Source organism: Psammomys obesus, unplaced genomic scaffold, assembly GCF_907164565.1.
Source record: "Psammomys obesus unplaced genomic scaffold, mPsaObe1.curated_primary_1811, whole genome shotgun sequence".
In the NCBI taxonomy this organism is placed as follows: Eukaryota; Metazoa; Chordata; class Mammalia; order Rodentia; family Muridae; genus Psammomys; species Psammomys obesus.
Genome location: NW_026593286.1, coordinates 24,585,339 through 24,608,153, shown reverse-complemented (window position 1 = coordinate 24,608,153; position 22,815 = coordinate 24,585,339). Strand labels below are relative to the sequence as shown.

The window sequence follows — 22,815 nt, the reverse complement described above, 5'->3', positions numbered from 1 at the left end:
TGTCAATCTTCCATTTCCTCATCTCACAATTTGCTTATATATTCTGAATAATCGTGATCTCTGATCCACAAATCTATTACAATATTTTTGGGCTTTTACTCCTTTATTTAGAATTGTCTTAGTCATGTATCATGTCTAGATATTATCTTCTTATATTAAGCATTTAACTTATTAGTTATTATAATTAGGTAATTATGAGAATTATTATTACTTTAAATATTATGGCGTGATACTATCAATGCAATGAATTATTCCCACATGTGAAATATTTTAAGGTCAGATTTTATGATCTCCAAAAAGTCACCACGCTATAAATATTATGTAATTACTTATCAAACTGCAATTAGACTTTACTACCCACAAAAGTCTACTCTACCTTGAAACCATCTATTATTTTCAGTCAGAGTGTATCTACGTTTTGAAACCTGGTAATACCAGAAGCACAGGAAATCAAGAGAGAAAAGAAAAGTTAATTTCTATTTCTTAATTGGCCTCTAACCTAAAACAAGACTTTAAAAGTGTCATTTAATAACTCTGATTTCTGCCTATAGCTTGGTACATCTTTCTTCATGTCTCCAGTAAAAGAGCCCTAAATCCCAAGGACATATGAAGGCCTAAAGAAATAAAACCTGGATGGATGTATGCAAGGGGTTTTCAGAACTAGAAAAGCTTTTAAAGAGCATATGATTTTAAAATATGTGTAAATCAGCCTTCCAAAGAAAACCTTGTCAGGATGACCTTTTCCAAGGTGCTTTTTCATAAAGCTATAGTGTTCCTGAATTACCCAAAGGCACTCAACTAAGCAGACCGGTGAGGAAGGGAATCCAGCCTAACATCTCCTTTCTAAGCCAGCACTCAAGAGCCTAGTCGCTCTGAAGAACGGCAGTGCCGTGTGCCAAAAAATAACACTTTGTTTTGCTCTTAATTGTGGACATCATATGTTGTGATTTACCTCTCACAATATCTCTATGAGACAGGTATCAGAACAATTGCCTTTCTAGAGAACACAATGTTGTAACTATTAAGAGCTCGCCCAAGATTACATGGTTACTAAATATTGAAGCTACAGTTTGGATCCAAATTAAAAATCATTTCTTACTTAGCAAATACGTAATTCTGGAGTGTTCTTTGGATTCAGGATGATTCTGCAAAGCAGACACCAGGTGAAACAAAGTGACTTTTAATCTTCTTCCTACTTTGTGCCCTGCCTAGCCACTGAAGAAAGGTTGCCTTCGGGCAAACAAAATTATGTTGGATGGTTAATAGAGGCAGCTTTGCCCACTGGGGAGGCCTTCGGGTGAGGCAGGTTAGCCAACATTTCTATCAGCTTGGAGAAGAGATTTTTTTTTCATTACTGAAGTGTGTCTCTTTAGGGCCCTATGCACATGTGCTACCTGAGTTTATAGCTAAGAGGAGGATGGCCACTTGGAAAGTGTCAGGGAAGGAGAGATTCCACCATACCGTGTTAAGGTACATGATAATTCCTCTGTAGCCCCTTAGACCTTTCACACCCTACCCACACTGAACTATTCTTTCTGTGATGGCAAATCTGAAAGTGTGACTAATGGGGGAAAAAATCCTTCCTGATTACAGAGTAATTCCCTTCCATTGTTTCATTTAGTCTGTATGAAAACCTTATGAAATAGGGAGGCTAGCTATTAGAACCCTTACTTCACAGGCAGAAAGGTAAAACATAATGAGATTGGTTAATTTATGAAATTGTCTTGTATCATTACCAAAAGCAACCAGGGAGCATGAGCTAGAGTCCTGGCATGTGATACACATGCTGACTTTTGAACATAGCCTAGAGGACCAAGGAGGCTTCAACAACTCAAAGATAATGGCCCTATGGGATCAGCATCATTCCTCAGAAACAGCTGAGTTGTTCTATGGAAAAAATTCAAGCCCTTTTTGGGGATTCCTGTTTTCCACTCCTGAAAAGAAAAAGGGACAAAAGATAACAAATTTCATAATTCCTCTCAGGAAGGCTCCCTGGTGAGCCTCAAGAGGAGAGTCAAGCTTGAATAGTTTTGTTAAGTTCTACACATTCTGCTCTGCTTATGTTTATACTATGGGTATTGCAATATGATGGAAGTATACCCTGGGATATTTTTCTCAAAAATTTCAACCATAAGGTTCCCAGGTCCCAGACTTAGATCAGTTCCAGAGAGCTAGTGATTATCCTTGCTGGGGGTGTAATCAGAAATTTCTGATAAGGATAATTTCTAAGACAAACTGTTTGCATTCACTGTTGATCACCCTTTGTCTCTCAGTAGGTTGTTGCTCTGATCCTCAAATGAGAATATAAAAGTGTGTTTTGTAATAAATACATTATAATTATGTACCATTAGAGGAAATTCAGAATGCAGTTTCTTTCTGCCAGTTCATGTGCTAGGTTTTAGAGACGAGTTTGTTGAGCTCTTGACAATTTTATTTTCTAAGTCATTATAATACGTATTAACTTTATAAAAAAGAATTCTGACACTGAAAGGAGCTCAGTGGCAAAGTCAACAGGCTTGGCTTTTTTTCTCAATCGTGGTTACTAGGATGAAAATATACCTGTAAGCAACCATAGGCTTGCTCTCACTATGCTCATCAAAATAGTGAAGTCTTTGGGATGTGCCTATGGTTGCGGAGAAGGACATCGGGGGCTCTCTGGAGATCGTCTGAGACACCAGGTATTCCGGGAGAATGTAAGAGAATTAAAGTAGATTCCATTTCCTTTTTTCTGTCTCTCTGTCTCTCTCTTTCCTCCTTCTAAATGGGGAATGAGTCCTTTGACAATGAGGGTCAATAGTCCCCCAAAATACTGCATTTCATAGGTGCTTAATATTGTCTTGAGGTGAGAGAGTTCCCATAAGGCATCTCAAGACATCTAAAACTGAGACTTAGGAAAACTTCATCAGGAAAGCCCATCTGCCTCCTGCCTGTTGCAGACCATCTGGGAAAGAGGTGCAGAATCAGAACATCTAGATAGAAGTTTGAAAGAACTCTGCACAGATGCATACATTTAGCATCTGGTGATTTGTGCGTATGCTCCTTTGATAATCTGGCTAACATAGAAGCATTTTATATTAGAGGAACAGGTCAAAGGCATTGCTATTCTTACTTAGAAATGGAAAGTGGCCCTTATTGGGACAAAACAGGACTGTAAAAGTAGCCAGGCACATGGCTGCTTTGCTTGAGAATGACCCTCAACTTCTGTATGTTTGAGATCACGTTGCTTTGGACTGTATGAAACTTGGAACTCTGCACATGGGCTTGCCATTGTTTTGAGTAATGGAACATGCTTTACTGCAGCTTGCTTTCAGTTGCGTCTACCCATTCTTATCTTTCCTTCTGACCTAAGCAACAACCCACCTCTAACAAGCCCGGTCTGGGATAGTTGCCTCAATTCTGTATTGGAACTGAAATTATAAGAAAATATTCTTTTAAAAGTAAAAATTTGATGCAAATTAGATTGGCATATCTGGGCAGAGTTGCGAGATCATGTCAAAATCTGATGCCAGCACATTTTCTTTGGTGCAGGTTTCGTCATGAAATGTTCATACAGTATTAGCATGCTGGATTTCTTGCTTAATGTATCATCTACCATCCATCGATTTATCCATTTATCTTTCTTTCATATTCAATTATGTTATAGCATTTTGGTTTATTGTGTGTATATTGGAGGTATATTCACAGTGGTTAACTTTTAAATTCCCTAACTCAGACATTTTGACCAAGATCTAGATTTTGAGGCCAAAAGTTAAAAAAAAAAAAAAAGATAAGACAATAAAAGCTTCCATTGCATCAGTCCTTAGACATAAGTATTTCTAATTTTGTTACAAGATGAATAAAAACTGTCAATTCTAACAAAAACACATTACCCCTCATACAGAAAGCCAATTTCATGGACTTCAGATTAAAATTTCAAAAGAAGCATTTTCCTGAAGGGGTAAACTGACTGAGAACTATGCTCTGTTTTTCTGAATTGATAGAAGCAGGACCAGTTGGGCCAGAAGAGAGGCTGCTCCTACTGCATTGTGTACTTGTGAGAGTGGCCAGCCAGTTTTCTGCTTACATTTTCAAATCGGCTAGTTGCTTTCCAATCTTCTAGACCTCTTCTGTACTCATTATAGAGATTATACGCACAAGTTTGAGAAACTTCCCCAGGAAAATATCTAGATTAAGAACTACATATTTCTATGTTTCTGTGCCATGGCCTTTTCAAATGCAATCTTACTTGAAAAATTAAGAATATGTCTCACCTTTAGACTAGACCATTGGGTTCTTATACATATATTGAAAAAGGAGATTACTAAAGTTGTTTTCACTAAGTGCCTAATAGTTCTAACACAAAATCCTATAATAACTCTTAATTCTAATAGTTTGTGATTCCCAAATAAATGAAAATAAATTAGTTGGTTAATTACTTTTATATTTCCTGAAAGTATAAAAGGTACCTAAGGGTTCTGCATAATAAAGCTTACTAAACCTTAACAAACCTTAGGTGGTTAATCTAATGATTTGCTAGTAGTCCCAAATTTTGAAAAGAAATTAATTAATGCTTTCCTGATTCTTGGAAACATTACGATGTTTAATCAGAATAAGAATCTTAAAGGTTTGAAAATCTTAAACTTTATTAAACTTCCCACTGAACTCTTCCCAGCATTGCAGAGAGTCTTGCAGCCTCCAAAGCAGAGAAATGAAACTACACCACTTTACAGAGAACCTGAAGGGATTCGTACTTCAAAAGTTTAGTATTCTGGAGGGGGAGGAGGTCCTCCCCTGTTAGTGGACTTGGAAAGGGGCAGGGAGAAGATGAAGGAGGGAGGGTGGGACTGAAAGGGAATGAGAGAGGGGGCTAATGGCTGGGATATAAAGTAAATAACCTGTGATTAATATAAAAAATAAAAAAAGTAACTAAAAAAAGTTTAGTATTTTATTCTCTTTCTAAATGTGAAAATGAAGATCTTTACAAACCACATATGGAATGATAGTTAAATCAATGCAGATCACATTTACTTAACTGCTTTATAAACATCACTTATCAGAAAGCAGCATGTTTTATACGAGGAAGGAAGGAAGGAAGGAAGGAAGGAAGGAAGGAAGGAAGGAAGGAAGGAAGGAAGGAAGGAAGGGACCTTGTTTGAGATATGGTAACTTAGAAAGCTCTCTGGAATGAAAACTCCTGATTTCAAATCTTCTGAGGCATAAGTGAAGAAAGAATAAAATAAATTAAAAAAACAACCCTCCCTGTGATACAGATGGAAAGATCATAGCAAGATCATACCAAAAAGTTTATACAATGAATTCTAAGTTTCATCCTTTTACACTATTTGTTTTTTTTTTTTCTTTTAAATGTCTAAGTGCCTTTACTGGGTCATGACCATATCTTCTGGATCACTAGTAAAAAGTCATCATCAGGATTCCAGCTCTCAGGGATTGCCTCCCTGCTGTGACTTCAATGCCTACCCCTAATACAAAGTTTTCCATCCTCTAGGTGGTCTCCCTCAGCTCAGATACCTCTGCCATTTTCCCATTCCATCCATCTTCAGGACCTTCCTTGTGTCTCCTTTATTCAGATAGCTTTCTTCAAGATACCAGTTAATCTGTAGTATCAGTCATCTTAACTGCTTGTTGGGAATAGCAGGAAATACAGTTCCTCAAGACTATCAATGTCTCAAGTGTTAAAATCCACTTTTTCACAGAAGAACTAAGGACACCTTAGAAGGCAAGGCCCTGACTTCTGGCATTGACTTTACTGCAGAACTGACGGTATCAGCTTAAACAAAACCCTTGGTTTCTTTCAGCCTCACTTTCTTCAGAAGTGAGAAGAGGGCAATCAGCAAATAATAGAGTCAGATGTAATGCCCTTTCATAAAAAAAAAAAAAAAAAAAAGAATGTTTTGCAGCAAAGCACCATTCAAATGAAGTTTATCTTTAAATAGTAAAGAAATCTATCAGTCCTCTAGTGTTCTCAATACCAGGGGAATATTCTGTCTAAAACCTCTATTGTCAATGATTGTTACTTCCTTGTTTCTGATGGTAGGAATTAATGCCTTTTATTTTTGCAAGGTGGCAAAGTTATTTACTAGATTGCTGGATACACTGTAATTTTGAGTAGAAGTACCATGTTATGGGACCAAATTCTATTTAAATACCATGCTGCCTTTCACATCCAAGTTCAGACAAATCATGAATATACTATTTCACGCCTCTTATGTGTTCTAAGAACCTTTTCTTTCTTGGCCATATAAGAGGTCACTGTACAGCTGTGGCTATAGCTCACTTGGTAGAGTGCTTGCCTAGCATCCATGAAGCCTTGGCTACGATACCCAGGAGCACATCAGCAGGGTTTGATTACAGATGTGCACATCTGTAATCCTAGCATTCAGAAGATGGAGGCAGGAGGATTAGAAGTTCTAAGCCATCCTCAGCTATATCAGCAGGCCAAGGCCACACTAGGTCACTTGAGACTCTGTCTCAAAAAATTAATTAATAATTAATTAATCAAAAATGTAAAAGTCCACTGGATTTCCACTCACTACTCCTCTTGCCTTTACTTTCTCCATTTAAGGTATCTAACTTCAAAGTGCCTGGGCGTGAAAGTGACGTGCTTTCTCCAATTGCACAAAGCCTTTGAGTTTTTCTAAGAGTGGACTATGGCATCTTTGACCTACTTCAATTTTATGTCTTGCGTTATTTTCATCAGATCTTAAAATCTTGACCTTGGTAAAAAGACTGAGTTCCTCTGGGATCAGTACTGAGCATTAGCTTTGAGTCGCTCCCAGCCTGCCTTGCCCCAGGAGTGGATTTTCCAAATACACCCTCCTTCAGACCACCCAGTGGGCTTCTGTTCACTTCTTATTCAAACAGCTGGGCCTAGCATGGGGAGGAACTGGAAGCTAAGAGGGAGTGGGTGGGAGTCTTTGCCTCCTGCTACTTTTGTCTCAGACTAACAGTGTTGGTGTTTGGAGCTTAAGCTGGTACTTGTGACTTTTCACTTTTCTCCCTTCATTGCAGGCCCAGAACTGCCTCAGTAAGCTGTACAAGCTAGATAAGATACAGTTCCGACAGACCATGAGGGACTATGTGAACAAGGACTCCCTCAATAATGTCGTGGACTTCTTGCATGCTTTGCTAGGATTTTGTATGGAGCCGGTCACCGACAGTAAGTAAAGCCACCCCTGAGTTGACGGAGCAGCCACTGGGTGCTAATGCAGGTAGTGTTTCACTGGCATATTCAGTATCTGGGGCTAGACCACCGGAGAGGAAAGACACGTGTTAACGTCTGTACACGTGTGTGCGTGTATGTGCGGAGAACTGTCTGTAATGAGGAAGAGATACAAGATGCTTACAGATTATGGCGTCCTTAAAAGGTAGTTCTGTTTCTTTCCTGACCGTCTGTGTGCGACAGCGGAGACAGAAATGAGAGGACAAGGAAATGAATTTGCTAGTTCAACAATTATGAAATGAGTGGCTACGATATACCCCTTGTAGTGCCTGGCATGTTTCACATAATAAACTAAGAAAGAAAATGGAGTTAGCATAAACACTGTAGTGACATAATTGGCCTACATACATATAGCTTTGGTTTATTTAAATAAGCAAATATATAGACCGACAACCTTTTTATAGTTCCATGCCTTAAAAAAAAAAAAAGTATAGAGGTCTAAGCTACAAGGTGAGACTAGAAAGTGCCAGTCACATTCGTTAAAATGAACACCTTTGAAACCCTTCTAAATGCAGGTGCAGTGAGGGACTGGAAGCCATGTTGGGTCAAATGCATATTCTGAATTGAACCTTGAGAGAAATAACTTCTTGGTATAGACTCAAGGTACATATGACACATGAATGAAGTGACTAATTAATGGTAAAGGAAGAATCATGTGTTTAGAAACTTTTTTTTTTCTTATTTGTATTTTACTCTTTATTGACTAGTTATCACAATAAGTGAAAATGTTGCCTCCTCTTAGAACCCCTGGAATAACATATCCTATCAGAACTGGCTTACACTAATCACTTTACAAATTTGGAAACAATGAAGGCAGGATTATAGTTGAGCTCTGCAAAAGAAAATGAAGATTAAAAACTAAAATGCCTCTCTTTCATTCTCTCTCTCTCTCTCTCTCATTCCCTCTCTCTCTCCTCTAATTTGAGATAAGAGCTCTAAGCACAGATGGCAGTATTCCTTTCAGTGTTGTCAAACTGGAGATAAATCCTTATCAATTGGTACAGACAGTGAAAGGTTGGTGAGCAAACATGATACGTTCCTCCTAGAATCCTGAGCTGTATAGTGAGTCACATCAGTTCAGACAGACAGACAGGTACTTCCCCATCAGTCTGGGAGCTCTACATGTGCTTCTCATCATCCACAGCTGGCTCATGGGCCGTGAGGATTCCTCTTGCAAAGCCACAGAATAGGCATGTACCCTCTGAAGATCCGTGGATATGTAAAAAGAAAAGGGGGGGCTAGCAAATACCAATGGGGGGGCTCACAGCCTTTGGGCTCCAGCGTTTTCCATCTTCTGTATTAAGGAAGTTGTTCTGAAGGATAAGGGAAGTGTTTTCTCTCCACATTTGCCCAGAGCGTCTAGGAACACATGTTTTTCCAGACTTGCAGGAGTCCTTCTGCAAGAGCTCCACCATTTCTCTCTGGCTGCACAGCTCATGTCACATGTCCCTTCTGACATACGGGATAGTTTCTGCTAAAAGCCAGAGTTCCTCTCTAAAGAAGGTTGAGTCGTATTTTTTTCCTTCATAGATAAACCAATGAGCTGATTCCCCCCCCCCTCTATTCCACTCCCTCCTCCCTTTCTCTCTCTCTCCCTCTTCCTTCCATCCTTCCTTTTTTAATAGACCCCCTTTTCTTTCTAAGATTAATCAACCCAAATGCTCCACTGAAGGGCCATGTCAGAGCAAAGACTGAAGCAGGCTGATTGCTTCTCTAGTCTGCACGGGGATTATTACACTACAGGTATCTTTAACTGCCCATGTCTGTACTTTTCAACAGAGCTTCACAATTTCCTAGCTGCCGGATACTTGCTCCCTTACAGCTCTCAGCTGTGTAGCTCCTGGCCTCTAACGTATGTCTTTGTGTTCCAGACAAAGCTGGGTTTGGAAATAACTTCACCACCGTGGACAACAAATCCACAGCCCAAAACGTGGAAGGCATTATCGTCGGTGCCATGTTCAAGTCCCTCATCACACGCTGTGCTTCAACCACACATGAACTACATAGCCCCGAGAATCTGGTGAGAGCAGTTTCCTTCCTCACAGGTCTCAAACTCTGGTCTGAGAGAAGCCCTTGTACTGTTATCTGGAGGAAGAGAAGATGAAGTCTTAACATTAGAGTATCCAATTTTTTTCCCAATGTCACCCCTAACTCACCATGGGGCCATAACCCCAGCCATTCTACGGACAGACTGATTTATCTTCCTCCACCTCATGGGCTTGAATAGAGACTGGTGAAATGTTACAAGGTATTTAGAGCCTTTCAGAAACAAGGTGTTAGAACACAGCTTATCGGTTTATGAAATATAAAAGGATATTACTCTAAGCATTATTTGAAACTTTATTTGCTTTTATGAATTCATGCAAATATGCCATTGAAATTTGTTTTGCTTTCTTTTATTGAGCATTATAATCTTTATCTGTCCTTCATAAAGCATGTGGTAATTAATCAAATGAAGTTGCAAGTAGTGTGAGAAGGAAACTAGGTTATGAAATGCCCAAGTCCTTTCAAGGAGAAGAGGATGTCTTTAGATCTCAGTGTAGACTTTAGATGACAAATTTGACAAAGTTAGGTGAATTCAGGTCTTTTTGGGAACCAAAAGATCATTCCTCCTACATCTGTCAGTTATTTCTATGCAGAAATAAGCTCATTTACACATATGGACCTATCTGCTATTTTTACTAAATGGAAAACGTTATTTTATATCATTCTAAACTGTGAAGTGGTTCATTTCAGATAAACATAATTTTCACAAACCAAATGGAATTTACTTTTACTGACGGTCAAAGGCAGTCCAGCAGCGTTCTTGGACATTGAGTGTAACACAGACACTATTCACGTGTTCCTTTTGGTCCTGGCGAGATGTGATTTTTAAAGTTGATATTAATACATGTGACTTCTTACAAGTCTTTATGTACAACTTTATATGTAGAGAAATTACTAAATTCTTTAATTATCCACAATCTTAACTTTGGACTTCTGTCCCACCAAAATAACCAGGAGTCAAAATTGAGTCACTCTTAGGTTTCCTACTCTACAGAGTCTCAGGCAGTGTCCGGAGTGAGTCTCCACAGGTCCCAGTCATTCGTCAGTAGCTGTTACTTCCCCTAGAGCTCTCTGATGAGGTGTAGGCCTGGGCATGCCCTGGTGAGGATAGAAACTTTGCTTTTAGATGGCTTTATCTTCCATGGATGAGCAAATAAAGAGCAGAGCAAAGGGCTCAGAGCCCTGCTCCCCTCAGGCTTTAAAAGATGCTCTTTCTCTGTTATCCTCAAGGGTTCGTCCCTCTGCCTTCCTGAAGATCATGGACATAATTATTATCCCATGGTGCTGGGTATTTTAAAAACAAGAGTATTGAGATAATTTTTTAGGTTTCTGAATCTTGTTTTACCACAAAGGTGAAGAATACCCCTTTAAAGAAAGGAGGCAAGGGTATAAGAGCAGAGTGCAAAACTTAATATGTCAAGAAAAAAATATACACGTATTTTTCAGTGTCGACTCACAAGTGTACTAGCATTAAAGCCTCCTCTGCAGTCTTAGGTTCATGGACATGTTCATACCCAACTCAGCTACAACGTACTTATCATTTACTGAATACATCCAGGAAAATCCACCGTCCTTTGAACAATCAGGCTTTGTTAGAAGTATCCAAATGAATTACTTAGCATTTTACCACAGTAATTTAGACCCTTTGGAGAAGCTGATCAGGGGCATGAAATCTCTACTGTAAAAAAAATTCTGGCTACCATTTTTTTTCCAGGCAAAAAAAGTTCTCTTCAGAACTCACAATTAAGAGAGAAAATGTGGCGATCCAATGTTTATAAGAGTAGATATGTCTTTCTAGTGGTATGGCTGACTCTGAATTTGAAGGTGTGCTAGTCATTCTTTTCTATACTGAATGTGAAGGGTAGAACATTCTCCCATGGGAGTAATAAAAAGAACTCATGTGTGGCTGCAGAAATGTTTGTCATACCCTCATGACTCCAACATTCATCAGAACCCAAGCCACTGACTTCTCTCCCTAGGAAAACTAACCAGACAGCTATCTTCCTTGCCTCCAAACCTTCTTCTTGCCTTCAAACAGGGACTGTACTGTGACATCCGCCAGCTGGTCCAGTTTATCAAAGAAGCTCATGGGAATGTCTTCAGGAGAGTGGCTCTTAGTGCTCTGCTGGACAGTGCTGAGAAGTTGGCACCAGGGAAAAAGGTGGAGGAGAATGGACAGGAGTCTAAGCCTGCAGGTGGTAAAAGGTTGGAAACTTGAGCTCTCTGAATATCAGTGTTAGCTAACTGTCAGAGGAATGTTACCCTTCATCACACTGCGTGTTACCAGATGTACTACAGAGTCAGGGAAGGGCTGGTAAAGCTATCTTGTACTACTGGTATCACTGATGTAGTTCCACTGAAGCTTTAAAATAAATGAATTTTAAAGGTGACGCCTTTGGGGTAATTGGGTTACAAAGATTGCCCATGTGGATAGATTAGTGTTCGTTTGTTTTAAAGACAGTGTTTTTCTTTGTAGCCTTGGCTGTCCTAGACTCACTTTGCAGACCAGGCTGGCCTCAAGCTCACAAAATCTACCTGCCTGTGCCTCCCAGAGTGCTTGGATTAAAGGTGTGTGCCACGCCCAGCTGGATTAGTGTTTTTATAGATTATCACGGACGAGGCTTTGTCATGAGAGTGAGCATTCTATAAACAGCTCTGTTTTGCCATGTCATGGCCTGTGCCATGCTTTGCAGTAATAATGCTTCAAGGAACCATCACCACCGCCTTTGGGTTCCCAAGCCTCCAGGGCCATGAACTAAATAAACTTCTACCATTTATTATTACTTTTTAATTGAATGAGCTCATGAGTTCTTGATTACATGGTAAAGTGTTACCTTGATTTTGTTTTTTTTTTATATACTTTACATTTTTATCAAGAAAAGAAAAACAATTAACGACACCCATGTTCTTTTGTTCATTAAAATGGTGTTCTAGAGGGAGTAAGACTATTAATCACTAGGCTGAGGTATAGCTTAGTGATAGAGAACTTGTTTAGCTTGTATAGCGTCCTGCATTCAGTTCCCAACACTCTGGAAAAAGTTGCTGTGAAACACTGTGTTGGTTATCCTTCCAGTAAGTGTGCATTTATTTCGTGCCTACTGTATATTAAACAGTACTTGCAAGAATTAAAAAAAAAAAAGCCAAAAATGTTACTTGCTTCTAGTGCCTCAGTTTGCAATTTTGAAATACTGGTGAAAAATAACATCATGAGTCCAGTAGCTAGCTATAAATTCTATACAACTTGGACTCAGGGTGAGAAAGGTTTGCAGCCAAAGAGGTTGTCCACAGCAGGTGGCTTGGTTGTGGAGAGTATGGAAGGCTGAACAGTGGTGTCCTATTCTATTGTGATTGGTGGCATGTGCCATTTGTATAGGTCGGAGGCAGGAAGCATCACGGACAGAGGCCAGGTACCCTCTGCACCTGAGGAGTGTCGCAGCTTCATGTCTGGTCGTCCCTCGCAGACTCCAGAACAGTAAGTTGAGTAGAATTTTGGCCTCCAGTGCAAAGAACTCGGCGCTACACACTGAAAGAAAGTTTCTTTCCTAAACTGTGCTTGGGTTTTTTGTTTATTTGTTTCGGTATTTTGCTTTTTATTAGTTTGCTTTCATTTCCTTGAGACATTGCTCTCTGCCCTTACGGTTTCGTTCCCAATACCACCAATTGTTCTGGGTGAGACCAAATAGCCACCTTTGTACATACAGAAAGAATCCCTAATTTTACTTTTCATCATGCCTTTCCTATACCCCTTCCTTTCAGATGTTGTGTATGTAAGATGTTATATACTTTCTTATTTAAAAAAAAAATCAGTATTAAAATGGATGAACGGCTTCTAATATACTCAATGAGCCTTTTCTAAAAGAAAAAAAAAATAGGATAGATCTCAAAAGTCCTGAATTTTAGATGAAATATAGACTCTTCTCCATTGCACTTTCATCTTAGATCCATTCCAATGACTTCTTGACATCAGTTTATCTCCGTTTTTCATACTGACAAATTCAAAAGTGTCTTCCGCTTCCCACCTGCAGAAGATGTGAGGCTTTCTACAGACATTAAATGCACAGCCTAGGCCCATGAGAGGTTCATGTTAGTCATTCTTCTTTGGGAATTTACACATAGAGTGGTCTACATTTCAGACATACGTCACTGCAGGTACACAGCTTTGCTTCCCAAAGCCCGCATTCAATACTAAATTACCGTTTTAGCAATTCTGCAGAACATTTCTAGGCATTAGGGTACCCTTTCTACAAATTAAGGGTAAGAAGGCAGCACCCATCAAACATAAGACTAAGGAAGCAAAATCTTCAAAAACACAAATGCACACACAGTTCTTGGTGCTCCAGAATCTTAGAGATTGTGCCTTTAATGGAGAATGGCAAGGATAAAATCAGTCAAGCCAATGGGCCCAGTAACCAGATGTATCTTCATTTACTGCTAAAGCCCTAACACCAAGATGGAGTTTCACTTATTGTAGAAAATTAATGCATATATTTCAAGGAAGAGTGAATGATATGCAATCAAGGAATGAATGATATGTAATGATTAAATGACAGAACTATCAGACTATCATTAAGTTTTCATTTTAACTTTCTTCCTCAAAATTAAATTTTCATTTTTTTGTTTTCCTTTAAGGAGACCCTCGGAGGCATGACAAAAATCCAAATTTTTCTCTAAAGGGGCAAAATTAATTGATAAAACAAGTTCTATATTCAAATGGCCAGAGAATGCCAAGCAGTGGTGGTGCACACCTTAAATCTCAACCCTTGTGGGGCAGAGGCAGGTGGACCTCTGAGTTCGAGGCCAGCCTGGTCGATGGCATGAGTTCCAGGACAGTCAGAACTACACAGTAAAACCCTGCCTCGGGGGAAAACAGCATTAGAGGAAAGATGACTTTTTTAAACTCAAGCTTTTGAAATAATCTGATAAATGAAAGTGTTCTAAAAGATTATTTGGATTTTGAAAATAAAATTGGCTATGCTAATAGATGTTTGGGTTTTTTTTTTAGAACTCCAAATATTCTTTCTGTAGACACACTGAATTCCTCCACATTTACCATATGTCTGTTTTAGAATGCTTTGCCATTAATATTTCTGCTTGGAATAGTGTCATGAATCATCAAATATGGAACGTGGTCCTAGGAAGCGAGCACACTAACCATCCTTTATTTAGCCCAGAGAAAGGTGAGAAGCCTCTTTGATAGTCCTGGCTCCTCCTCTACCCTCTGTTTCTCTTTCTCTCCCTCTCCTCTTAACCCTAGCTCTCATTCTTACTAGGTATCCAACACTTAGAATCAGTAATACTATTAATGTGATAGTTTTTCCTGACACTGCCTGCTGCTGATGTACACTTTCTCAGGGAGGGTAATAAATGACATCTTTTTTTCTGAATGTCTTCCCTGTCCATCCACGCACCTTTACAGGTTCTCACCATTGTTCTTTGCCTTCCCTGAAGGCAGGAAGAGCTTAACAGAGTGTGTTGCCCTCCTGAGCAACAGACTAGTCAGTGCTAGAAATCCAGTTTGACTATATACCTCTTCACAAACAAAATACCATAGTTCAGAATAGCAGTCCTCAACCTGTGGGCCACAACCCCTTTTGGGGGTCACCTATCTGATAGCCTACACATCAGATATTTGCAGTACCATTCATAACAGTGACAAAATTACAGTTATAAAGTAGCAGCAAAATGATTTTATGGTTTAAGGATTACCACAACATGAGGAACTGTATTAAAGGGCCGTTGCCATAGGAAGGCTGAGAAGCGCTGGTTTAGAAGGGTTCATAGGTATTCACAGAGACTGAAGCAACAATCACAGGGCCTGCAGGGGCCTCTGCATGTTTGTTATGGTTGTGTAGCTTGGTGTCTTTGTGGGACTCCTAACAGTGGGAGGAGAGGCTGTCTCTGAGATTTTTGCCTACTCTTAGGATCCTTTTTTCCTACTGGGTTGCCTCATCCAGCCTCAATACGAGAGTATGTACCTAGTTTTATTGAACTTGTTATGCCATGTCTGGTTGATAGACCTGGGAGGCCTTGAGGAGGGAAACAGAGAAGAAAAAGTAGATCCAGGGAAGAGAGGAGGTTAAGGGGATGGGCTGAGAGGGGAAGAGGGAGGAGAAACCGTGGTAGAGACGTAATATATGAGGAAAATAAAAATAAGTAAGTTCTTTCAAAACGAGCTTAAAATGTTTAGCATTTTAATGACATTCGAGAGTTAAAAATCTGAATCTTCCCATCTATGTCCCGAAGATGATTGTATTATGCAATACAGTTAAATGTTGGATCAATTCAGGTCTCTACCCTAAAGTAAAAGTTACATAAAAACCCATAAATAAATGTCATCAAACCACTAGAACGTCTCCCAGCATCATTTCTTTCCAAACTACAAGAGATATGCATGCTATTCAAGATGGGAAATATGGAAAGCACAGAAAACTACTAGGGAGGTTGGAAAACCAAAATACCCCTGCTAAAGATAACCTCTGCAAACCTTTTGTGTTTCGTGCTGAGGACATTTTTGAGTGTGTACATGAAACTTCACACCCAGACATGTCATCACATATGATTTCTAAATATTATCATTGTTTTAGCCTATTTAATCCATTTGATTATTGCTTTTAACTTTACCATTCGTCATAAAGAGTGCCTAAGTCAACCTTCTTCTAAAATAAGATTTTTTTCACTTTTATTTTGACAATAATGGAATAAAGTTAACCTAAAGCCCTTGACTTTTTCTCCTAATAGCACTGGCTTGTCACATTCATCTTTTTTAAAAACAAGTTTATTTTTTTATTTTATATATCTTTTAAAAATTATTATTATTATTATTATTATTATTATTTATTAAAACTTATTCACTTTGTATCCTGACTGTGGTCCCTTCCCTTGTCTCCTCCCAATCCTACCTTCCCTCCCTCTTCTCCCCCTATGACCCTCCCCTAGTCCACTGATAGGGGAGGTCCTCCTCCCCTTCTATCTGACCCTGGCCTATCAGATCTCATCAGGACTGGCTGTATTGTCTTCCTCTGTGGACTGGTAAGGCTGCATCCCCAGGAGGGGTACTCAGACAGCCTGTCACTGAGTTCAAGCCAGAGACAGCCTGTGCTCCACCCCCTTATAAGGGAACCCACTTGGAGACTGAGTCTATGGGCTACATCTGAGCAGGGGTTTTAGGTCCTCTCCATGCATGGTCCTTGGTTGGAGTATCAGTCTCTGCAGGACCCCCAGGGACCAGGTTTTTTGGCTTTATTGGTCTCCTTTTGGATCTCCTGTCCCCTCCAGGTCTTTCTATCTCCTTCTTTCATAAAATTCCTTGCACTCTGCCCAAAGTTTGGCTTTGAGTCTCAGCCTCTGCTTTGATACCTCAAATTCATATAACGTTCAATTCACGAACTGAAATTATATAGTTCATTGGTTTTTAATATAATCAGAGTTGTACAAGCTCACTAATATATAATTCTTGAACATTTCACCATCTTGAAAGACAACATAAAATGGTATTTCCCATACTTACTCCATTCTTGAGACCTAGGGAGCCACGACTCTACTCTCTCTTTCCCCTTTCCTTCCTTCCCTCATTCCCTCTTTCTCTTCTCCTTCCTCTCCCTCCAATCTTTCTCTCTCCATAGATTTTTCTCATTCTGCATGGCCCATATAAGTTATATACAATAGAAGTATTAGTAACTAACTTTTTCTGTTTTCCCAATATACTCAAGCTCCATACATAACAAGAGAAATGTCAATGCTTTGTTCTTTGTATGGGTGAGTAATCATTTACTGTAGACACAGCTCAAAACCATGATGATATAATATTTAATATATTCTAGGAGTTTATAATAAACACTGGTATCGATGTAGACAATTTCTGACCCCAAAGCAGTCCCTCACCATATAAGCCAACAATTCCATTTTTGGCTCGGTACCCCAAAGAAATAAAAACCTATTTCCATAGAAAATAAAAATAACTATATACACAGCAGCTTTAGTTACGAGAGCCACAGGCAGAAACAAGTCCATTATTCATCATCTGATGAATAAACAAAATGCACTATGTCACATTCATCTTAAAGCCTGAATTATACCAGGCAGGAATTCTGTCTCTAAGGCTGTTGTGGGAGAATTGTGACTTTATAATTACAGGCGACATTGTGTGCCAGGAATTGGCTAATGGCATATTATATATATAATGGCATATAATATAGGCATTTGTAGCCTATATTATAAATAATCGGGAATTTATCACCCTATGAAATACCCATAATATATTGAACTATCTTCCTGGACTTAAACATTAAAATCATACCCACTGTTCAGTAATGACCACCCCTTATGTCTTAGTGCAAAGCCCCACCTCTCCATCTTTTCTTTGCTATTACTTCTTAGAAATTCAAGTTCTCCGTGTAGGTGGTTGATATGGACTTCCAGAACTTGTTGCATAGAATATAAGTATTCCAGAAAGACTGAAATATTTTGTCTCTCCAATGTCAGTATGTTGGAGCATGGCTTTCTCCTTCTAGCCACCTTAATCTCTACTAATTTAATGGGTGAAAATGGAAATTTTAGCTGATTATTATTATTATAAGATTAATTTCTGCATATTAATGGTTTTTCTCATTGAAGACCTTCTTTTGGGTTTTCTGACTTTCCTTTTGAGTCAGAACTACATTTTTACTTGTAAACTCATGGACTTTCTTCAACTTAATTGGCTGTAGGGTGATATATTCCCTGAGCATGGTGGTGAAATTTCACTCTCTCATTCATTAATTCTCATAAATTAAAAAAGCCAGGGAGCTTTCTTTTAAAAAAATATTTTATTTATTTATTATATATACAATGTTCTATCTGCATATACACCTTCATGGCAGAAGGAGACCCGTGATCTTATTATAGATGGTTGTGGGCCACCACGTGGTTGCTGGGAATTGAACTCAGGACCTCTGGAAGAGCAGGCAGTGCTCTTAACCTCTGAGTCATCTCTCCAGCCCCCAAGGAGCTTTCTTTAAAAGTTAAATATTTACGGACATTTTAAGTGTTCCTACTATAATGATTCATACTGCAGGTGGATGGATATCTGTGAGAATATCTAGTCATTTTAATGAAGTTATTTATTGCTGAGACAGGACTATTTCCAGGAAGGTCAACCTTGTTCTTCCTCTTCCCACTCTCTCACTCCTCTCATACCCACCCAGCCCTCAAAGATTACTCTGTACAATTTGCCTAAATACCATAGCTGGCAGTTAAGAGAGCACTGAGCTTTGAGAGGTTTTTAAACCTATACTTTACCTTCTGCAGTGATGAACAAATGCAAGGAGGCAACCTGGGGCGGAAAGATTTCTGGCGGAAGATGTTCAAATCCCAAAGCGCAGCAAGTGACACCAGCAGCCAGTCTGAGCAGGACACTTCGGAATGTACCACAGCCCACTCAGGGAACACCTCCGAACGGCGCGCCCGCTCCCGCTCCCGCAGAATCTCCCTGAGAAAGAAGTTGAAACTCCCCATAGGTAAAAGTATGTCAGTATTTATTTATGGATTCTCTTACTATCATGACATCCAATCAATAAGTGATTGGGACAGAACATGGCATGGTAGGGGGCTGGGAAGAAAAAGCATTCAAACTCTGAGGCCTGCTGTTGACTGCTTCATCCTCCCATTAGTTTGTTCACTCCTCTGCTGATGCAGATAGTTTCCAAAAGGCAGCTACACTGCCTTGCCTCTGCTCTGTGTAAATCCTCTTAGCTTTGCTGCATTTGAGGGGGAGACACGCCCGTTAAAGCAGAGAATCACAAAATAAGTACAGTTGTGAACTATAAATTTCATGAAGGAAAACCATGACGTAGTGCTGTGAACAAGGACAACAGTGAAGCCCGACTTATTCACAGGGGTGGGGAGCACAGATATTAAAATCTGCCAAATACACAACAGCGCAAGGGCAACGTGCAAATGTAACAGGCTGGGGGGCGGGCAACTGGAAGGAACCAGCTAAGGGAGGAACTAGCTGACTCACTGTGGCAGAACAGCAAGCCAGAGGACATGCAAATCAGGGTGGCCCTTCACCACGGCCCTCACGGACCAACATATTAGGGAGAACAGAATAATGCAAGTGAATGAACCGTCTAAAAGACCACCACATTGAAGGAATGTTAGTCAATACTAGAATCAGACTGAAACCTGTCTAGAGGCCCAGGCAGAAACAAGTGAACCCTGTGCTAAGCAGAAATAGAGAAACAGACTGATGTGAGAACTGTTGAGGAGATAAAAGTGCACAGGTTTTCAGGAGAGAGATAGGAAACGCGTCCAGCATAGGTGGGTGGACTGTGGGTTCCCGCTGTGGAGGGGACCAGGCCCATTTGTCCTGCACTTACATGCTCATGTGATTTTACAGTTCATCACTGAACATTTGGATTCAAAACACTGATACTGAAAACAGTTTGTTTTTGCTTCTATTTATACTGGGGCCATGTACCTTTCATTGTTAGTTCAGTACATGCTGGCGTTTCTGTTTAATTCATTTGAGAGCAAATGCTCAGTTTTTCAAAATATCATTAACTAGGAAACTGGCTGAAGCGATCCTCCCTCTCTGGCCTGGCAGATGGTGTAGAGGACCTCCTGGACATTAGCTCTGTGGATCGCCTGTCTTTCATCAGGCAAAGCTCCAAGGTAAGCAGGACATTTCTCATGAAGTGACCATTGGAGTCACTGACTAAAAGCTATTAGAATTGAACAATGGTAAACGCATGGGAAGAGTTAAAAGAGCTCAACTTTGGAGTTGAGTAAGTTCAGAAAACAGACAAGCAGCTAAATATTTAAATATTTTAGATATTTAGATATTTTAGATATTTTAATTTATTTTATTTTAATTTAATTTAAATTTATTTTAATTTAATATTTAATATTAAATATTTTAGATATTTAGATATTTTAGATATTTAGATATTAAAATATTTAAATATTTAGCTGCTTGTCTGTTTTCTGAATATTAGTTTAGATAAACTAATATTTATAAATTAGATAAACTAATAGAATAATAGTTTAGATAAACTAAAATATTTAAGTAGTAAACCACAATAAGAATGAAAATAAGGAAAGCTGCGGAAATATCCATCACTGCCACTGTATCTTCCTATGAAGGATACAGGAGGGTGACAGAAATTAAGGAAACATGACTGGACTTCTTATGCACATTCTCTGAATTGTCTGAATTGTCTGAAAATATCAATTATTGGAGTCTACCGCCACCCCCCGCCCCATAGCTTCCTTTCTGTTCCATTACTTACATCTTATTGAGTTGACCTAAAGTCAGAATCATGAAGACCTATCAAGGCTTTAGAAAAGACATGGAGCCAGGTCTGGTGATACCGGGGAGAACTTAGTGGCAGAATCTTAAGTTCAAGCCCAACCTGGGCTATACAATGAGTTCAAGACCAGCCTGAATAGCCTGGGCAATCCAGTGAGTCTCTGACTCAATATAACAAGTCAACAAGAAGGCTAGGGATTTAGCTCAGTGACAGAGCGCTTGCCTAGGCTGTGCCAGTTCCAACATTCAATTCTAGGGGAGTGAAGAAAGAGAGAGAGAAACAGGGAGGGGAGGACAAAAGAAGAAGGGAAGAGAAGAAAGGGAAGGATAGGAAGGGGAGGAAGGGGAAGAATATTTATTATGTTACAAATTGATTTATACATTTAGAATAGAATAAAATACTTCTTATTGGTCTGATTTTCAACTGTGACTATGTTCACTAAGAACAAATGTGGCTTTCAGGTTGGATTGTATCAGAGTTAGCACTTCGCATGTCTGAGTTGTTCACTAAATTATTTTCATATTCAGCTTCTGACCTCTCACCAGGTAGTCCTTGCACCTGCCATTATAGTGACATCTTTTTGGAGATACAATGATGTATTCCATGACAGCACTTACTAGATATGGAAGCCAGAATTTCCACATCCTAAAACAATTTGTTTTTCAAACCAAGGGCTAATGTAACCCAGTAGTTGGGGTTGGCTCCTGAATATCAGAAGCCTTTCCTTTCTCCTTAGGTCAAGTTCACCAGTGCTGTTAAGCTCTCTGAAGGTGGGCCAGGGAGTGGGATGGAGAACGGTCGAGAAGAGGAGGAGAATTTCTTCAAGCGTCTTGGTAAATGTCAATCACCTAAGCAATTACTTCTTTTCAGTTACTTAAATTAACTGGTCCACTTCTTTTTTCTGAAATTGTCTTTTTAAAAAAATGGTCATTTTCTATTTGTATTGTCTTTCCCTTTGTTCTTTAAGTGTGTCTTTCAGTGCTATCTATAGCTTCTTTATTATCAGTTTGAGGAGACATTTACAGAAGCCTTACTGTGATTCTCACCCCCTGGTGGGCACTGAGTGTGCAGAGGATAGGACATAGTCTCTTCCTGTTAGAGTCTGCGAGGCACAGGTCCTCCTATCCACCCACCACCCAGCTTCAGAGTTCTGTTCATCGCATGGCTGACAGGTGGCCACCTCCCTCTCCTGAGGGGGAGTGTGCAACTTTATAAGGCAGTTTGTTCCAGAGCTAGACAGCTTTAATTGTTAGGAAATCTTTCTTTATAATCTGAAAATGCATTTGCCCATAAACTAGGTGGTTTATCCCAATGATGATATCTGTAACCGCACGCACACAACTACACACAATGCCATAACCCCTCTTATTCATTTCCTGTTCTCTCTTTTGACTTTCGTCTTGTTTTGTTTGTTTGTTTGTTTTATTCAATGGAAGCTGCTCTAGTTCTGCCACATTTTTGATTCATTTTTCTAGGTTGTAAACTGCAGCATTAGATGGAATACAACAGGCTCTGTTTGAAATAAATCAGTGTAGTCAATAATATATCTACGCCGTGGATATGGGAAATGCATGGATAGAACTTACTGCATGAATAGAATTTCCGTCATCAGTGTTCTCATCACATAGCTGGTTTGCATTGGTCAGATTTTGCTAGTTCATCTTCCTATCAGTGAATATCATGATATGCTTTGATGTAGCCACCATCAACTCTCCATTTCACAAGGCTTATTTTATTACATAGAATGCAGTTAGAACACTTGTCCAGAAAAAAATTAAAGGACAGACTCAAATCCACTGGGCATTGATGATTCATCTGAATTGATACACATTTCCATGCTTTCAACCAAGTTGATCATTTTAGTACTGAGCCGGATACATTTAAAAGTGGGACTTTGAGAAGGCTGTTAGGATTAGATGATATCATGAGGGTAATATCACCATGATTGGATTTTAGTACTCTTATAGAAAAGAGAGGTGACATAGCTCTGTGCTCATATAAGCAAAGGCCACTTGAGGACATAATCAAACTAGAACCATTGTACTTGAACCCAATATCAGACTTGTAGGCCACAGTTATGAGAGTCAGATACTTGTTGTTTAAAAGGTCAGCTGACCTGTGGTATTTCATTATGTCTGTCCTAACTGATAAAGGCATTGTATTTTCCCATTTGTCAAACATTCTCCTTCATGGGAGAGATGAAAATATCTCTGGGTATATATATATATATATATATATATATATATATATATATATATATAT

At 39.3% G+C, this 22,815-nt stretch overlaps 1 protein-coding gene across 9 annotated transcripts in view; it reads left to right on the top strand.

Annotated features, from left to right (window-relative positions):
* The window catches only part of Unc80 (unc-80 homolog, NALCN channel complex subunit), a 156,851-nt gene that overhangs the window by 39,942 nt on the left and 94,094 nt on the right, over positions 1-22,815 (top strand). For 5 of the 9 annotated variants that reach the window (XM_055616819.1, XM_055616813.1, XM_055616818.1 and 2 more), the window contains exons 14-21: positions 2,547-2,693; positions 7,009-7,156; positions 9,091-9,239; positions 11,304-11,470; positions 12,639-12,737; positions 18,551-18,765; positions 19,809-19,915; positions 21,290-21,386. In XM_055616819.1, coding sequence (XP_055472794.1) covers positions 2,547-2,693; positions 7,009-7,156; positions 9,091-9,239; positions 11,304-11,470; positions 12,639-12,737; positions 18,551-18,765; positions 19,809-19,915; positions 21,290-21,386 — 1,129 coding nt within the window. The remainder of the gene's footprint in view (positions 1-2,546; positions 2,694-7,008; positions 7,157-9,090; positions 9,240-11,303; positions 11,471-12,638; positions 12,738-18,550; positions 18,766-19,808; positions 19,916-21,289; positions 21,387-22,815) is intronic. The other 4 variants (XM_055616820.1, XM_055616816.1, XM_055616815.1 and 1 more) reach the window with 2 other exon arrangements.